Source organism: Theobroma cacao, chromosome 2 (genome assembly GCF_000208745.1).
Source record: "Theobroma cacao cultivar B97-61/B2 chromosome 2, Criollo_cocoa_genome_V2, whole genome shotgun sequence".
Classification (NCBI taxonomy): domain Eukaryota; kingdom Viridiplantae; phylum Streptophyta; class Magnoliopsida; order Malvales; family Malvaceae; genus Theobroma; species Theobroma cacao.
In genome coordinates, this window is record NC_030851.1 from 38,123,248 (window position 1) to 38,141,069 (window position 17,822).

The 17,822-nt window shown below is 34.2% G+C and overlaps 4 protein-coding genes across 4 annotated transcripts; all 4 read left to right on the forward strand.

The window, feature by feature from the left end:
• Nucleotides 255–4,611, forward strand: LOC18610045 (pentatricopeptide repeat-containing protein At1g51965, mitochondrial). Its single transcript, XM_007045485.2, has 3 exons — nucleotides 255–1,085; nucleotides 1,572–2,814; nucleotides 4,305–4,611. The coding sequence occupies exons 1-2, from the start codon at nucleotides 345–347 to the stop codon at nucleotides 2,775–2,777; spliced, it is 1,947 nt and encodes a 648-aa protein (XP_007045547.2). The 5' UTR covers nucleotides 255–344; the 3' UTR covers nucleotides 2,778–2,814; nucleotides 4,305–4,611.
• LOC18610046 (acid phosphatase 1) lies at nucleotides 8,248–11,260 on the forward strand. Its single transcript, XM_007045487.2, has 3 exons — nucleotides 8,248–8,705; nucleotides 10,295–10,504; nucleotides 10,666–11,260. Exons 1-3 carry the CDS (start codon nucleotides 8,311–8,313, stop codon nucleotides 10,841–10,843), a joined length of 783 nt encoding a protein of 260 aa, XP_007045549.1. The 5' UTR covers nucleotides 8,248–8,310; the 3' UTR covers nucleotides 10,844–11,260.
• On the forward strand, nucleotides 12,182–13,502 carry LOC18610047 (probable S-adenosylmethionine-dependent methyltransferase At5g38100). Its single transcript, XM_007045488.2, has 3 exons — nucleotides 12,182–12,250; nucleotides 12,362–13,021; nucleotides 13,164–13,502. The coding sequence occupies exons 1-3, from the start codon at nucleotides 12,182–12,184 to the stop codon at nucleotides 13,500–13,502; spliced, it is 1,068 nt and encodes a 355-aa protein (XP_007045550.2).
• On the forward strand, nucleotides 14,564–17,777 carry LOC18610048 (probable S-adenosylmethionine-dependent methyltransferase At5g38100). Its single transcript, XM_007045489.2, has 3 exons — nucleotides 14,564–14,863; nucleotides 16,428–17,087; nucleotides 17,210–17,777. The coding sequence occupies exons 1-3, from the start codon at nucleotides 14,774–14,776 to the stop codon at nucleotides 17,546–17,548; spliced, it is 1,089 nt and encodes a 362-aa protein (XP_007045551.2). The 5' UTR covers nucleotides 14,564–14,773; the 3' UTR covers nucleotides 17,549–17,777.

Consider the following 17,822-nt stretch of genomic DNA (forward strand, 5'->3'; position numbering starts at 1 on the left):
ACTAGTATTTATATTTATTAGAACCATCGACTTATGTTTAATTTGATTTATTTTATTAATACAATGATATTTGATATATATTATACCTGTTTTATATACTTTTATAAATAAAAATATCACAATAAAAAAAAATCTTAACATAATTTGTACAATATTTTACCTATTTTATGAAAATTATTACCTATTTTCCCTTATTTATGTTAATAACCGAAAATTCAATTTTTCATGAAATTTACCGTAGAATAGCTGGAAAACGTAAAGGTACTGTAAAAGTGACATTTGATTCTCTCCATTCTTTTTGAAGGGATAGGGCGGAGCTAAGGCGCCACAATCAAAAAGCCTCCATGAAGCACCACTACCGCCGCCACTTCCACCAAGTCATAACCGTTAACCACCGCCACTATGCCACCAAATACATAGGCAAAATAACCTCAACTTCCCCAAGCGGCCGCATCCTCTCCGCCGAAGTCTCCACTCCTATCCTCCCCGCCGACTCCCGCGGCTACCCAATCCCACGCCACCACCTCATCTGTAAAGCCACACATATCCTCACCAAATCCCCATCCGACCCTTTCCTCGATCTCTCCCAATACCTGTCCTCCCTCTCCCCAACGCTCACCACCACCGAAGCCTCCCTCATTCTCAAATCCCTAAACTGCCCTTCCCTTGCCTTAAGGTTCTTCCACTTTTGCCCGTCCCTTTCCCCCAATTTTCGCCACGACCCTTTCACCTACGCCCGCCTCTTCCTCATCCTTTCCAAATCATTGCGCCCCGATCGCTTCGACACCGTCCGGTCACTCCTCCACGACATGGAAAAATCCGGCACTCGTGGCAACATCTCCATCATCAATATCCTTATCGGTTTTTTCGGAAACACTGAGGATTTGGACACTTGTAAAATGCTAGTGAAGAAATGGGAGTTGAAGATGAACGCTTATACTTATAAGTGCCTGGTTCAAGCTTACTTAAGGTCACGCGACTCCGGGAAGGCGTTTTCAGTTTATGAGGAGATGAAGAGGAAAGGTTATAAATTGGATGTGTTTGGTTATAACATGTTGTTGGATGCTTTGGCAAAGGATGAAAAGGTTTGATTCTCTTATCTCTTCTTAAATTGATGTATATGTTCTTACTTCTTACAAATTTTATTTGGTTTTCTTGTGGTTATTGCTCAATTCTTTATTATTTGTACAGTTCTTTTTTGAGTGTGAGGAGTTTGACTCCATTGAGAATATTCGAAATTTTTTGGGTTTTTGGAGTAAGAGCATATTCTGAATTGATTGCAAAAGCGAAGTTTTTGATTGATTGGTGCTTGATGGTCGGAATTTATTGGGAGCATTTACCTCTGAATCCCATATATTTCTGTTTTCGAACTTCAACATTGTTATTTTGAGTGTGAAGTTGCTTAGCAGTAGTGTTAGTGGGGTACTTTTATTTCCTTTTAATAATTTTGAAAAATTCATAGGAAGGAAATGTTTCAATATAATTGCATTAATATCAAGTTTTGATTTTGTTACTGAATGTATCAGTGTCATTGGCCCTGAAGTGATAATCTGATTTGCAGCATTTGGCAGGTTGATGAGGCATACATGGTTTTTGAAGACATGAGACGAAAGCATTGTGAGCCTGATGAGTACACATATACAATTATGATCAGATTGACCGGAAAACTTGGTAGATGTGATGAATCACTGAAATTTTTTGATGAAATGATATCGAAGGGCTGTTCTCTTAATTTAATTGCTTATAATACAATAATTCAGGCACTAGCCAATGGGCGGATGGTTGACAAGGTTATTAGCCTCTTCTGTAAAATGGTGGAGAAAGGTTGTTGGCCCAATGAATTTACATACAGTGTCATTCTAAATGTTCTGGTTGCAGAAGGGCAGCTTAATAAACTAGATGAAGTTATTGAAGTATCAAAGAAATATGTGAGTAAGTCAATATATGCATATCTTGTAAGGACGCTGAGTAAGCTGGGTCATGCAAGTGAGGCGCACCGGTTATTTTGCAACATGTGGAACTTCCATGATAAGGGAGACAAGGATGCATATGTGTCAATGTTGGAAAGCCTGTGTAGTGCAGGTAAAACAACTGAGGCTCTGGACCTGCTCAGTAAGATTCATGAAAAGGGAATAAATACTGATACGGGCATGTATAACACAGTGGTTTCAGCACTTGGTAGATTAAAGCAAATATCCCATCTTCATGATCTTTATGAAAAGATGAAACAGCATGGCCCTTCGCCTGACATATTTACTTATAATATTCTAATCTCCAGCTTTGGACGGGCCGGGAAAGTTGACGAGGCTATTGAAATCTTTGAAGAACTTGAGAAAAGTGATTGTAAACCTGATATTGTATCCTATAATTCTTTGATCAATTGCCTTGGGAAAAACGGTAATCTTGATGAAGCCCACATAAGATTCAAGGAGATGCAAGAGAAAGGATTAAATCCTGATGTTGTAACATACAGCACACTCATTGAGTGCTTTGGCAAAACAGATAAAGTTGAGATGGCTTGCGCATTATTTGATGAAATGCTTGCCGAAGGCTGCTATCCTAACATTGTGACATACAACATTTTGCTCGACTGTCTTGAGAAAAGTGGGAGGACTGCTGAAGCGGTGGATCTCTATGCAAAACTTAAGCAGCAGGGGTTAACACCTGATTCAATTACATATGCGGTGCTTGAACGGCTGCAAAGTGGTCCACGGAAGAAATTCAAAGTTCGCAGGCAAAATCCTATTACTGGTTGGATTGTTAGCCCGCTGAGATGATGGTGATGATTAAATTTTCAATGCATGACTACAAAAGGTTACCCATAAATTTTACCACTGTTCATTTGGTTAGCTAATTTGTGTTTTTTTTTTTTTACCTTATAAATCCCTTTATGAGTCAGAATTGAGAAAAAGGTTTCTAGAGCTGACCCTAAGTAGTTATTTTTTTATTGAAAGGTTGTAATTCATTAAAGGGCCATTGGCCAATAAAGAAGCTGAGGAGGTTTGATGTCTTTATGCAACACTGGGGGCATAATGAATTCAAACCTCTAGAATTCAAGTAATAGTATCTCTACTGAGCTGACCCTAAGTAGTTACATATCTAGGCTAGGGTGAGTTGAGTTGTGTGCTTAGCTGGTTGGTTGGAGAAGCTGCTTAAGGGATGCATCTGGTTTAAATAATATTGTTACAGGGTATCTAATTGGTTCTTGGTACATTGTGGATTAGTTTCATAGATAATGTACAATAAAGCACAAGGGGAGAAGATTTTACTTGTTTTGGCTCCTACTATGCTTGTTGGTTTGCTGCTAAGCTAGTGACAGCAGGGAGGGCCTCAATGGTGACACAAGCATTTCTATCTGAAATAAGGAGCCTGCTAGAAACCTTCTCTGATGATATATCAAGGTTCATAATGCATTTGGCTTCTTAGAATGCTCTTCCCCTCCCCTCCCCGACCTTTTTCTTTGGATAAGCACTGTATCTGTTCTCAATCTGTACCATATCTGTTTATTTGCAGATACATTTGAATTTGTGCCCCTTCCAATTTTATTAAAGGTTGGCATTCTGAATAACACTTACAAATTGCAATGAAGTTGTAGGATAGGGTTTTGAGATCCCCCCTTTGCAATCCTAAGTATCTTTCTTCTAGTTTAGTTCAAAAATATTCTTCGTTCTCAATTTTATATAGTGAAAATAATAAAATTTAGTCATCCCCCTTTTTCCTCATCGTTCTTTTGTTAGGGCCATATCCAATGCATCTAGGTTTAGCCCATGAGTTCATGATGCATGGTTGCATGGCATATATAGCTTATTAAAACATGTATAGACCATTAGCATTGATCATTTTATTGTGCATATTTTATATAAAACATGTTTTATGTGGGTGCCTTTATGAAATATTGGAACTTCAGAATATTGTGGTTGGCAAGAACTGTTGACAAGTGATGATTTTCGTATTGTCATAAAATGGAGAAAATTAAGCTAGGCTCTTTTAATAATCTCCCATCATTATAAGATTACATGCTGCTGCGAAATTTGTTCTTTTTGGCTAAGCATTGCATTGCAGCTAAATGTTGATTTTTTATTTTTTGTAGTTCTACTGATGGACAGTTTGTTACTTATCATCGAAAGCAGGCTATTAAGATTCGTTCCTCAATATTTTAGCAGTGAAATTGAGTTATCATTTGGTCTCTCTTGATTAGTTGTTTCTTGTCCAGTGCATGCACTGCATCCTTGTGTTAGCTTTCTAACACTAGACTTGGACTTAGCTGATGTTATAATTCTTCCCATGTCTTTGCTTTCGAACAGCGCCATTCCTGCACCGGATGAACCAAATGGACCCAAGATTCAAGGCAGAAACGTGATCCATCATCTGGCTTTACTTGTCATCAAGGTTCATCGGGGAGACCATTAATTCATTATGTCTAGAACTTGGAATTTCCACCCGGTACCCAACCCTTCAACCCTCCTCTCTCCCTTCTTATCTAGGTATTGAGGCTGAGCACAAAAAGTACTTGTGGTAATCACCAAATACCAATATGTAATAATTAAATTAATAATAATAATAACAATAATTCTTAACTTAATTGCTACTTAAAAATACCCTTAATATAAACTGGCCCTTCTTGATTTTTATTCCTAGCCTCCCTCTCTAGAAAGAAAAGAATTGTACTATACTTAAAAGAAAATGGAAATGGAATCACAACGTACGAATTATTGAATCAAATATTTAAGTGTAAATTAACTTTTAATTTGAAGAGAAGAATACGTATATAGATTATTAAATCAATCATTAAAAAATGCTTTCATTGCTTAATTACTATGCTGAGTTTGCATGCAAATTTTGACCCATGTGTCTAAACCTATGCAAACGTGTCTAAACATAAACGTAATATTCTTCCAACATTCCTGTGAGTTAAGCTATGATCACATGCATAAAATCCAAGAGGAAAAGCGGATGATCATATATACCGGTGCCCTAATGATACCATAATCCTCTATGATACAAAAGGAAGGAGTTGGAGATAAATTTTTTGGTATTTTTTAATGAATAAAAAAATTTATTTATTTATGAAATGATTTAATTTATGTAGTGGTGGATATTTTATTTTATTCTATTTTTTTGGTAAATACAACTTTATTTGAATTGATTTTTTCTTTTTAAGCATTTTCACCTTGTAATTAAGTATAATAATTTTTCCGATTTATTTCTTTTCTAAATAACAAATTTATAAGAAAATAAATAATAAAATGATAAACTAAAATAAGTAAAAAAAAATATCTTATTTCAATATGTACAGCATCAGGGGCGGTCCAATAAGTTCAAAAGCTTAAAGCGAAATATTTAAATGAGGTTTTTTTTTATTGAAATTAAAAAAAAATTATTAAAATTTTATTTTTCTAGCTTTTTGAAATGTAAAATTTTTAATTAAACTTTTACAATCAAATTCTTCTAATATTTCTTTTTCAATTGATAATATAGTCAATCCATTTAATCTTTCTTGATACATTGTTGATCTTAAATAAGATTTTATTAATTTTAGTTTTAAAAAACTTCTTTCTCCTGAAGCAACATTTACCAGAATTGTTAACATTATTCTAAAAATATTTAACTATTATAATTATTTTATATTTTTTAAATAGTTAATATAAAATCAACAATCAAATTTTTTAATACAAATAAATCAACTATCACATAAAATAAAAATAATATAACAGTATAATATAAATCTAAATTAAAGTAAAAAAGTCTGTAAAAATTAGAACAATAGTACCTAATTGTTGAATGTTTATTGCAAATCGTAAATGAAGCTCACAACTTTATGAAGATAATAAAAAAACAAACTTTTTGTGTATTTTTTGGAGAAAAATTGAAGTTAAAGGAAGAAAGAGCAAATGAGAAAGAAAGATTTCAAAAGTAGATATTATACATTTAAAAAAATAATTAGTTTCATATATAGGAAAAAAATAGCTGTTGGAAATCATTAAATGTGTTGATTGAAAATAAGAGAAATAAGTGAGAAAAAAAATAGCTGTTCGAAATGATTAAATACATGTAACTGTTAATTTATTAGAAATAAAATAATATAGTTGAAAATTAATAGTATTCTACAAATAAAGAAATAATACAAAATTAAGATTTATTAGACACATAATTAAAAAAAGTAAAAGAATAAATAATTTGATAAATTATTTTTTATTTTTATATTTTTTAATATAATTAATTATATTATAATTATTATGAAATCATACATCTTTTTTAAAATTGAGATCTTTCTAAATTAGAAGCTTAAAGCCCTTGCTTGGGTGGCTTCACCCTAAGGCCGGCCTGTACAGAATCAGTTGAACTCATGCACTAAAATAGACAAATCGTTCACCAGCCACCATGTGAACTTGCGGTGACGAATCAGTGGATGCATTTTGCATATGCTTTCAATTTTTGTTTACTGGCAAGCTGATACGGCGGCCAAGCCTTGGTGAGATTAATAATGTAAGCCACAATTTCAACTCTAAATTTTAATTAAAACAATTTAATATTATTCATTGAATTATTCACAAATAGAAAAAAGATGATAAATAATAAATTTATAAACATATATTTTTTATGAATAGTAAATTATGGGATTATCGAGACACTTAAAACATTATTATTATTATTATTAATTAGGCTGATTGAATTAGTTTAATTTTGACTAGGCATCCGATGACTAATCTGTATAGGAAAGGCCAAGTCCTAAAAGCGTCGGCATCTCACAAAATTGTAGATAAGAGCTTTGGACTTCCATTTTCTCTTCAATTCTTTGTGATATTCTGCCCTTTGGTGGGTTTTCCTTCTTTACTTTCAGAATTGTCAACGCTTATTCATAATTGCAAATAAAGCGATTGGTGACATATCCACAATATTAGGAGTCCATCCCTCCATTATTAGATGAACATATGTTTATATTTTTCCATTTTCATTATGTCCATTAGCAATCAATCCAAACATAAAAGATTTTAAGTTGTCAAATAAGGTTTTAGGATTGTGATAGAACTTTGATTTGATTTAGGAGAGATCTGTGGCCAAAAGGGCAAAACAAAACGCCTTGGTAGTGACTTAACCCTTTGTGGTCCACTTTTCCACTCTAGAAAAGCTTATAAGTTAGGTCAAATAGAATTTTTTTTATAAAGGAAAATGTTAATAGGTTCCTATTAACACTAATTAAGGTGATATTTTTAAAAATAAATTTGTAACTAATGCATATTTTTTAAGCATAGTGAATTAAATTACAAAAAATATTTTAACTAATCTTAATCGGTATTTAGTATTTATAAGCACCCGTTAATCGGACCCTTATTTTTATAAAAACTAATGCAAACTCATATTCCAATTTTGAACTATTACTTGAAAATGATTATGAAATGATTAATTGAGAATTAATCCAAAAATGGGCTTTTGTTCTCTTGGTTCAATGTATCTATTTATGTATTACTTTTCTCCACTTTTCCTCTCTCAAATAGTCCTGCCTTGGAAAAGAAGGCAAGCCAGAGCCGGTTGAAGCTTAGTAATGGAGGCTGTTAAAATCCAAATATTCTTTTTCTTTTTTCATGTGACTTGTTTGTGGCCTAATGATGATCACTTAGAGAAACATTATCATGAACCTTAGATTCTCCAAATATTCTCCCATGTATATATGGTCAAACACACTACAATTGCTTACAATGTTTTGCAACAAATGGAGAAGCAGAAACCTCAACTCAGCTTCATCATCTTGACTGTACATTTCAGCAATATATGTGTGGAAAATCATTTCGAAAATGATTTCCATTGAAAAAAGGGGGATGCCATGTAATATAATCCATCAAATGTGAATCACATGAATCCATGACATCTTTAATTGCCCCAAAGGTTTCTGTTTCACAGGTCAAAACTCAAATGTTTAAAGCATATACAATAAGATTCCCTCTTGAACAAGGAAAATAAAAGACAGAGAAATCAAGAAAATTAATAAAAAAAACATAAAAATTTGAGTACTTCAATCATTTTCATACATTCAGAGATTCAAACATTCATAGAATGATTCACTTTATAAGCAGTAGGTTTTAGAAATGAGAAATGTGAACAGTATATTTTAATAACTATATAGTCTTATTATTATTTTTATTATAAAGTTAATCAAAAGGACTCGGGTTCCAGTTCGATAAGTACAAATTATTGAATAATACATAAAGACAAAAAGGAGACACGATATACCCTACTTAAACCGAAGGAAACTGGCTTAGCAGGTTATGTGGCAAGTAGAATAATCTAGTTATTCTTAGAGCAAAAGACACCATGGCATTGCTCCTTGTCTTGTTTCTTGCCAACATTCTAACACTTTCACAGGGATCATCACAACCGGCTCATGTCCACCGCCAGATTCACCTCCTCCGGCCACAATCCGGTGCCGGGGGAGACCTTGTACCTGGTTTGTCATGCCTGAGCTGGCGACTCGGCGTGGAAACTAACAACATTATTGGGTGGAAAACTATTCCACAAGAGTGTGAAGGTTATGTAGGTCATTACATGTTAGGGAAGCAGTATCGGAAAGACTCCAAAGCAGTAGCGGACGAGGCTTTTCTCTACGCCCAAAGCCTGAAGCTGCCCAGAGACGGCAAAGACGTTTGGATCTTTGACGTAGACGAGACTACCCTCTCCAATTTGCCTTATTATGCTGAGCATGGATTCGGGTATGTAATCAGTCACTTCATTGTATATATTTTATCATATATATATATTATAAAAATCATTTTTACTTTGTCTGTGTAAAGAATATTATAATAGTTTTGTAAGAAAAATATGAATTTAAAAAAAAATTGAAAATAATCTTCTTCTGATCAAATATGTGTCAGTCTTTTACTTATACAAGATTGATGCAGATCTTTCAAAATATTACACTTAACTCATTAGTAGATATATGATTCTTTTATTTCAAGTGTAGAGTTTGAATTTTTCTTTTTCAATTTTTTTTTTAAAAAGGAACAATGCTTACACTGTTCATAATGTTTTCATAGTACTTAACAATGAAAGAATATTTTCATTTTCTCCTTAATTTCTCTCATCCTATTTTGATGAAAATCTTAAACATAGATAATCTCTTATTAGATAATCTGATAACTTTAAATTACTAAATAATCTTAATGCTTATTGAACAAATAATAATGATAAATACGATTAAATATATCGATTAACAATATTATTATTATCATTATAGAGAGAAGTGTAGTGTTTAGATTCAATCTTAGAATAATTTTCAACTAAATGAAGAGCCAATCGAAGTGTTATTATGTGGAACATGTGACTCCTTGACAGTTGAATATGAAACCATTTTAACCATTTTTTTTTCTTTTTTTGCTTTTGCTATGCCTGTGGGCGGCTGGTTTACAATCTTTTTCTCATTATTACTCCTCTGTGTTAATTAAAATTATAAAGAATAAGGCAAGTGTGGCCAGTCCATTATTAACTCTATGATGATGTAAAATCAATATTTAAGGTTAAACCCATTTCTTTTCTTCATCAATATCTGTATATACCTGGACAAGTTTTACCTAAAGATTCATAGAAAAAATTGGGTGAAAAGTAAAAAAAAAAAACAAAGCAAATGTTTTCTTCTTTTCCATTGGGTCCCCTTCCGTCCTCTTTACTTTTCTCTCCAGACAATCAGAGCCTCGTTTATCAATTTGGCATTGTCGTTTTGCATTACTATATATATATATATATATTTGATTTTTGTCGAATTCTGTAGCATTTCATATCGTATTATTCAACTTTGTTGAAGTCTAGTTACATTTTGTACGAGCATGGAACACGTGACATAAATATTTTGGGCAGTGTGCCATGAAATACTATATGATAACGATATGTCGTAAATGCCTGAGCATGCGAATCTTTACATATCTCATTAAGTATTCAATTCTCCAATTTCGAGGAGAGATTAGCAATCACAAGGCTAAATTATTACATTATTTATTTCTTTTCCACATATATAATATAATAACATGAAAATTACGACGTGGGTTGGCTGGTCATGTTTAACTTTTTTGGGAAGGATAGAAAATTTTTTAAAAAATGAGTGATGATATTTTAAATAGAATGATCCAAATGATTGAAAATATTTTTTTGTAATTTATTTAAATAATATAAATATTGAATTTTTATATAAAATATTTTATGTAAAAACATTTCAAGACCGGAATATGTAATACATTTCTCTTTTTTCTTTTTGAATAATTAGATGGGTGATTTTGTTGAATAGTGTTGACATGAATGAAATTTTCAGGGTGGAGCCATACAATGCCACACTGTTCAATAAATGGGTAATGGAAGGCAAAGCTCCAGCTTTGCCTGAGAGTCTTAAGCTATACAAGAAGTTATTATCTCTTGGGATTAAGGCTGTTTTCATAACTGGAAGAGCAGAAGACCAAAGAAGTATAACAGCTACTAATCTAAAGAAAGTTGGATTCCACTCTTGGGAGAAGCTTATACTTAAGTAAGTTTAATTACTTAAAACCATTGCAAATTGTTCTTACTTTTATTGGTTGAAACTATATTGTCTCTAATCATAGACACAATGATCTAGCTCGTAAATAAATCAAATGTAAGAGACAATTACTTTTTGTATCTACTCGAACATGACATTCTTCATTGCAGGGAATCATCCTATTCAGGAAAAACATCAGTAGGATACAAATCCAATGAGAGAAAAAAGCTGGAGAAGAATGGGTACAAAATCGTTGGAAATATAGGTGATCAATGGAGTGATCTCTTGGGCACCTACACTGGCAATCGGACGTTCAAGCTGCCAGATCCAATGTACTACATTAGCTGAAGCTGAAGTTAAGAACTATGACAAAAATGTTGCTGCTCCTGCCCTTACGAAAACCCTATAGCTAGCTGGAACCTGTATTATCATTTCTTTACTACCTTATGTCTAGGGAAACTTGCAAAAGTTCAAGGTCTGGATTGATGCAACCCTTGTTAAGATAAAACTTGCTTGAGCTTTGTTTATTTTCTGAACCAAGTATTGGATATGTGTCCATGTTGCTTCGCTGTATTGGTCTTATAAGCCAGATCTTATGTTGTTTATGTCTCTTATGATATGTTATATTTTGCATGCAAAGCTTAATGCAATGTTAAACACTAGGTAGATATTGTACAAGTGTTAATCATGCATGTAGTGCATATATACTTGTATCTCTCTGCAGTTACTGCTACGCTCGATGTTTACAAAGTTACTTTCTCTTAACTTTGTTCTAAGTTCTCTGCATTATTGTTTTCATAATCTTTAATGCTTTGAATATTTGTTTTAATATCAACCATAACACCCTTCAATTTGATTTAAATGTAATAAAAATGCAAGTCAAATAATTGTTGGCATCACTCGAATTCCCGAACTGAAAAATCAAATTTTGATAATTTCTTTACTGTTGTTTGCACAAGAAAATTAATTATGATCTTGTCTCCGAAGGGGCAATAGACAACTTAAAGATTGGTAGTATTTTGATAGGTACTAACCAAGAAAGGGAGATACTGGAAATAATTACATGATCTCCCCTGCATCGCATGGATTCAAGAACAAGTTCCCAAAAGTAACAGTAACAGCAAGGACAAAGATCAGTCCCTGTCCAAGTTCGAGCTCTAATATGCAGCTGCTTCGTATATTAACAAGCAGAAAGCATCTCAGCTGTCGAAACTGCAAAAGATACCATCCGAAATTTAATATAGTTGGAAAGGGAGAGAGATTCTGAAATGAAAGAAAATGTTTGCCGCTTCATGGGTTAGACACCAAAGAAACAGAATTCTTCCCTTTGTTAATGCTAAAAACCCTGTCCGGTTTTCTCGAGTGTAGATACCAAGTCTATTCTTTAACAAGGATCCTCACATATCTTTCTTTCTGTCTTACTGTAATAGGAAACAGTCAATCCTCGTATTGACAAAAAAGGCAGACTTCTTCCTAGGAGTATACAAGAATATTCCAAGACAAAAGAAGTCAATTCGGATCACTACAGATCAGACTCGTTGAAGATGGAAACCAACAAAATTTGTATCTAGGAATTCACGTTACACTTTGGCATTGAAGCATATATTTAAGCTAGAAGTTCACATCCCAATTTGACTTGTATAGGGAGATAGTTTTAATTTCTGACTAATTAACTAGACAATCACAATGCCGGAATCCTATCCAATGAATGGGGGAAATGGCACCTACAGCTACACCCAAAACTCCTATTATCAGGTGGAAATTCCTTATTTTGAAATTCTCATTTGCTAGCATACTTATATTTCTGTTGTAGTTGGTGCTTACCTGGTGCCCTGTATTTTTTAACTGTACAATTACATATTGCAGAAGACAGGTATAAATGTTGCGAAGAGGATGGTCAGTGAAGCAATTGGGGAGAAGCTTGACATCAATAACTTCTCTTCTGGTTCAAACTCATTTCGTATTGCTGATTTGGGGTGTTCAGTGGGACCAAATACCTTCACTACTATGCAGAATATAGTAGATGCTGTGCAGCACAAGTACCAATCCCAAGGCCTTGCTTCAAAATTTGCTGAATTTCAAGTGTTCTTTAATGATCAAGACTCCAATGATTTCAATACCCTCTTTACCTCCATGCCAAAGGAAAGGCCATACTATGCAGTCGGTGTACCAGGGTCTTTCTATGGCAGATTATTCCCAGAGTCTTTTGTACATTTCGTGAACTCCTCTTTTGCATTGCATTGGTTAAGTAGGGTGCCAGAAGAGTTGCTAGACAAAAACTCCCCTGCCTGGAATAAAGGGAGAATACACTATACAAATGCCTCTGATGCAGTAGTTGATGCTTATGCAGCTCAATTTACCAAGGACATGGAAGGCTTTTTGGATGCAAGGGCTAAAGAGCTTGTATCTGGAGGGATGATGGTAATAATCACACTAGGTTGCCCAAATGGGATGCCATATGCACACCTTGCAGCTGGGATAATGTTTGATTGCCTGGAATCCTGCTTGAACGATATGGCAAAAGGGGTGAGTAACTCAACAGCTGTAATCTTTACTGAAAATATTGTAAAACCCAACAGTTGATTGCAATTGTGTTGATAAAAGCTCACTAATAGATGCCCAAAAATTCCAAAAGATGTGAAACTGAAATGCTATTTAAACATTACAGGGATTATTAAGTGAAAATCAAGTTGATTCATTCAACTTACCTGTTTATGCTCCCTCTCCCAAGGAGAAAACTGAGCTGGTGGAGAGAAATGGATGCTTTAGCATTGAGAGACTGGAGTTAACAAATTGGCGAACTGAGGCTGATCCCAGAGGTGATTTAAGAGCATGCGTGATGCATGTAAGAGCTGGCTTCGAGTCAATCATCCGCAAACATTTTGGAAATGATATTATAGATGATTTATTTGAACGGCTTCTTAAGGAAGTCAAGGAATCCTTCCACTTGATTCAGTCAAGCTACATGGGAGGAACTCAGTTATCTGTTATTTTGAAACGCAAATGATGGATTTTGCAGCTGAAACTAGCACTGTTTTCAAGTACATTTCTCTGGTCAGCATAACTTTGTAACAGTAAGACTACTTTGTTATAATCGAATAACCATAAATATATGTTGAGAACCAACTTGCAAGCAGCCTCATGGCTAATTTCTTATACTTTTACTCCTTTTCTGGACAGTAGGGAGCATACATATCACTGGTCTTTCCATGGGATTTAGGGTAATTACTGTCCAACTAATAGAATTGCTAAAACTTAATATGCTTTTTCAATCTTAAAAGTTCATACGTTACATGGATTGTTGGATAGATTGATTAATGAACCTAAGAAGCACTAATGAATCTAATCCATTATAATTTCTGCTTGTTTTTGTCTTCTTCTTTACTCTGGGTTTTTTGAATTAGTCTTGTTCCAAGCAACCCTTGCCTTTTCTCCATACTCAAGCCTTTCCTTCCTTTTCTCCCCATATCCCCCTCTCATTTCTCTTTCTTGCTCCTTTCAAGCACAGCCAATTACACTACCCTGTCTCAATTATTTTTATATTTTCAATAAATGTAAATATGTTTTTAATAATCTCCAACTAACAATAATTTTTTTTAACTTTAATAAAAAAATTTATTTAAATATTTAAGCGTTTTAAGCTTTTGAAAATATTGAATCGCCCATGAGAAGTGATATACTCACTCACAAGTTTCACTTCTCTTCTCACTCTGTTTCCTTATTTGCAGCCACCGATCATGGTTCGCATTGAATGATAGACTGCTGCAGAATAGGAAGTGAGGGTGAGGGGTGAAAGTGATGGTGAATTCATCATATGTTCATACATACATACATACATACATTCATATACATGCATATATTCATACATACATATATACATTCACATACATTTTCTAATGTAAGACTTTTCTGCCACAAAATATTTATAATATTTCTGGATAAGAAGATTTCAACATCAAGATAGGTGTCGATACTTGACTTTCTACCCTGCAATCTAGATGTAGTGAATGGTATTTACAATTAATATTACTACAATTTCCGTGTCAGTGTTGCACTAATTTTCTCTTCAAACTCACTGAAACTCCCGTCAATATGGCTTGCTTTAAAGTCAATTGTTAGCCACTGAAATATCTTTGGGTTGAAACTATTCCAAATCCTAACATCGTTTGAATATTGACATTATATAAATAGGTAAAACCAAGGTGACTCTCACCCCAAGCCAAATAGGTTCCTTGAGTGAGAGTGACAAAGAGAGTTGAACCGTTGAAAGGCTTGAGGATGAGCAATAACACTGGTAAAGTTCTGGAGTCATATCCCATGAATGGCGGTGACGGAGCTTACAGCTACACTAAGAACTCATATTTACAGGTATGCCTTTTTCAATCTTTTGGTACTGCTCGACAATGATACAAGGACAGCACAGTCGAGAGTTTTGACCTTGACCCATCATTTTAGGGTCTGTACTTCTTTCTTCAACCTGTATGCTATGTTGCTTTATGTCAAAACATGTTGCAGTTTTTTTTTTTTTTGAAAATTAACTGGTTTTATTAATAAGGCCTGGGCAAACATTCCAGCCAGGCATGGGACGATTTGTAGCCTATGAGTTTTGATGTAAAACCCACTTGCATAAAAACCTTCCCTTACAAAAAAGCTAGGGCTCTGTTACACAAAAAATCAGAGCAACAGCCTGCTATACGGTCCCAAAAAAACCCCCTGATATACAGTCTCGTATTTACTCAAATCCTAGCCCCTCCCAGATTTACATTCAATCCCACTCATAAATGACAAGAAAGTTTGCACAGCTATAAACATCAGTCAAAATGTTCATAACAGAGTCATAAGGACAATCCTATCCAGACCAAAGCAAAAACAAAAGTGGGTCAGACATGCATAGCTTTGACGGAACCTTTTATCATAGCTCAAAACATCAGACCTGTTTCCTTGTTCCAGAAATCAGAAACTTTGCTTCAGTTCCACCCTTGCATGCTACTTTCTTTCTTTCTTTGTTTTTCTTTATATTTTTTTTAAGTAAAATACATTGAATATGTAAGTTTTGATTATAATTTTACACGAATTAATATTCCATCTTAAAAGAATATCTTTCACTAGATGGTAAGTCTAATAGTTAGGTAATTGTTAATATTTCTATTAGTTCGATGACAGGTTAATATTTCTCAAATAATTTTATTTTTTATTAATTTAATAAAATATCACATTATATAAATTAATATTTTTTATTTAAAAAATTTTTCTCTTATTCAAAAAAAAAAAATTTCTCTCTACCCTACCTCTTGCAAGTTAGTCATCTTCGGAGTGTGATTTGATTGTAGGGAGAATGTCCAAATCGCACTCCTCTTGGGGAGATCTGAACTCGTGACTAACTGACATAAGTAAGTGTAGTCAATGATTTAAGAATAGAAAAAAAAAGAAGATATTTTAAATATTTTATATTTATCTTTTAATATTGTTTACACATTTGAAACGGATTATTCATTTGAATATTAATAAATTCGCGTGAACTTATAATTAAAATTTAAGTGATAAAATTTTTTTACATTTTTTTCCTTTTTATAAAGAATAAAGAAAATTTGGAACATAAATAGTAAAATACTTCAAGCTTTACCATGAGAATTGAGGTGCAAGAGTTCAAAGTTCAATAAACAGATTTGCAGTTAATTTTACAATCATTATCCTCCAGCATGCTTCATGGCATGCTAACAAGTTTTCTCATCAGTTTCCTAGGCAAAGTGAGCGTCAAATCTGGCTGACTGGTTTGGCAGCACCAGATCCTCCTAAGACAGATCCCACAGTCTTCAATGAGGGCACTGAAAATGTCAATATTATTTCACACAACAATAATAAGAAACAAGTAGCTGAAATTATTAACTGTTTAGTAACACTACAAGCTAAGTGAGATCAGTAACTGTTGCAGAGAGCAGCCACAAGCATTACAGATGCAAAGATCCATGAAGCGATAACGGAGAAGCTTGACATAGGGAAACTCTCTTCTACTTCAAACACATTGCGTATTGCAGATTTAGGATGCTCAGTTGGACCAAACACCTTCATTGCCATGCAAAACGTACTAGAAGCGATGCAGCATAAACACCGAACTCAGGATCCTTCTTCCAAATTTCCAGAATTCCAAGTGTTGTACAATGATCATGCTTCCAATGATTTCAATACCCTGTTTGCTTCCCTCCCATCTGAAAGGCAGTATTTTGCAGCTGGAGTGCCAGGATCCTTTTATAACCGGTTATTTCCCAAGTCATCTCTCCATTTTGTTCATTCCTCCTATGCATTACAGTGGCTGGCCAAGGTTCCCGAAGAGGTGCTAGACAAGAACTCCCCTGCATGGAACAAGGGGAGGATTCACTACACAAATGCTGCAGAAGACGTGGGCAATGCTTATGCTGCCCAATTTGCCAAGGACATGGGGATATTTTTGGATGCTAGAGCTAAGGAGCTTGTGGCTGGAGGGATGATGGTGCTCATCTTGCCATCAATCCCTGATGGGATACCTAACTCTCGCGTTCCAGCCGGTGTGATGTTTGACCTTCTGGGTTCAAGCCTCATGGACATGGCAAAGGAGGTAAGTCGCATCATCTGTTCTCAAACCTAACAAACTATAAAATCCAAGCAAGAGCTTTACAAGTTACCCTGAAATGTCTAAAACAAGTATATAAATGAAGAAGCTGATATGCTTTGCTGCTGGAAATAATAAGTGAATCCCTGGTGGATTCATTCAACTTGCCTGTTTATGCTGCCTCCCTGAAGGAGATGAAAGACATCATAGAAAGAAATGGCTGTTTTAGCATTGAGAAAATAGAGACAACAAATCCCTTATCTAAGATAGATATCCAGCTTGGAACACGACCTTGTACAATGCACTTAAGAGCTGGCATGGAGGGAATCATCAGCAAGCATTTTGGGAACAAGATTATCGACGAATTATTTGATCGATTGGACAGGAAAGCTGAAGAGTACTCTTACTTGTTGAATGCAAGCTACACTGCAGGAACTCAGTTATTTATAGTTCTGACCCGCAAATGATAGGTTTCAACATGGTACTTCAGAATCCTTTACCACTCTGCTTTGGTCATTGAACTTGTTTCTCAGCACGAACTATATAGTAGTATTCTATAATTTTACCATTGAATAAGTCCCACAGTCCAAAGCAAGTCCTTATTTGGGCTAACCTGATAAAAATTTCTATTATCGTATGACATTTCCAGTTTGAGTAAATTTAGAGCTGATGATGATGATTTAACCCACCGGGAAATAGAAATTCCTGAAGGCAGCAACTTCATTACAAAGTATAGACTTG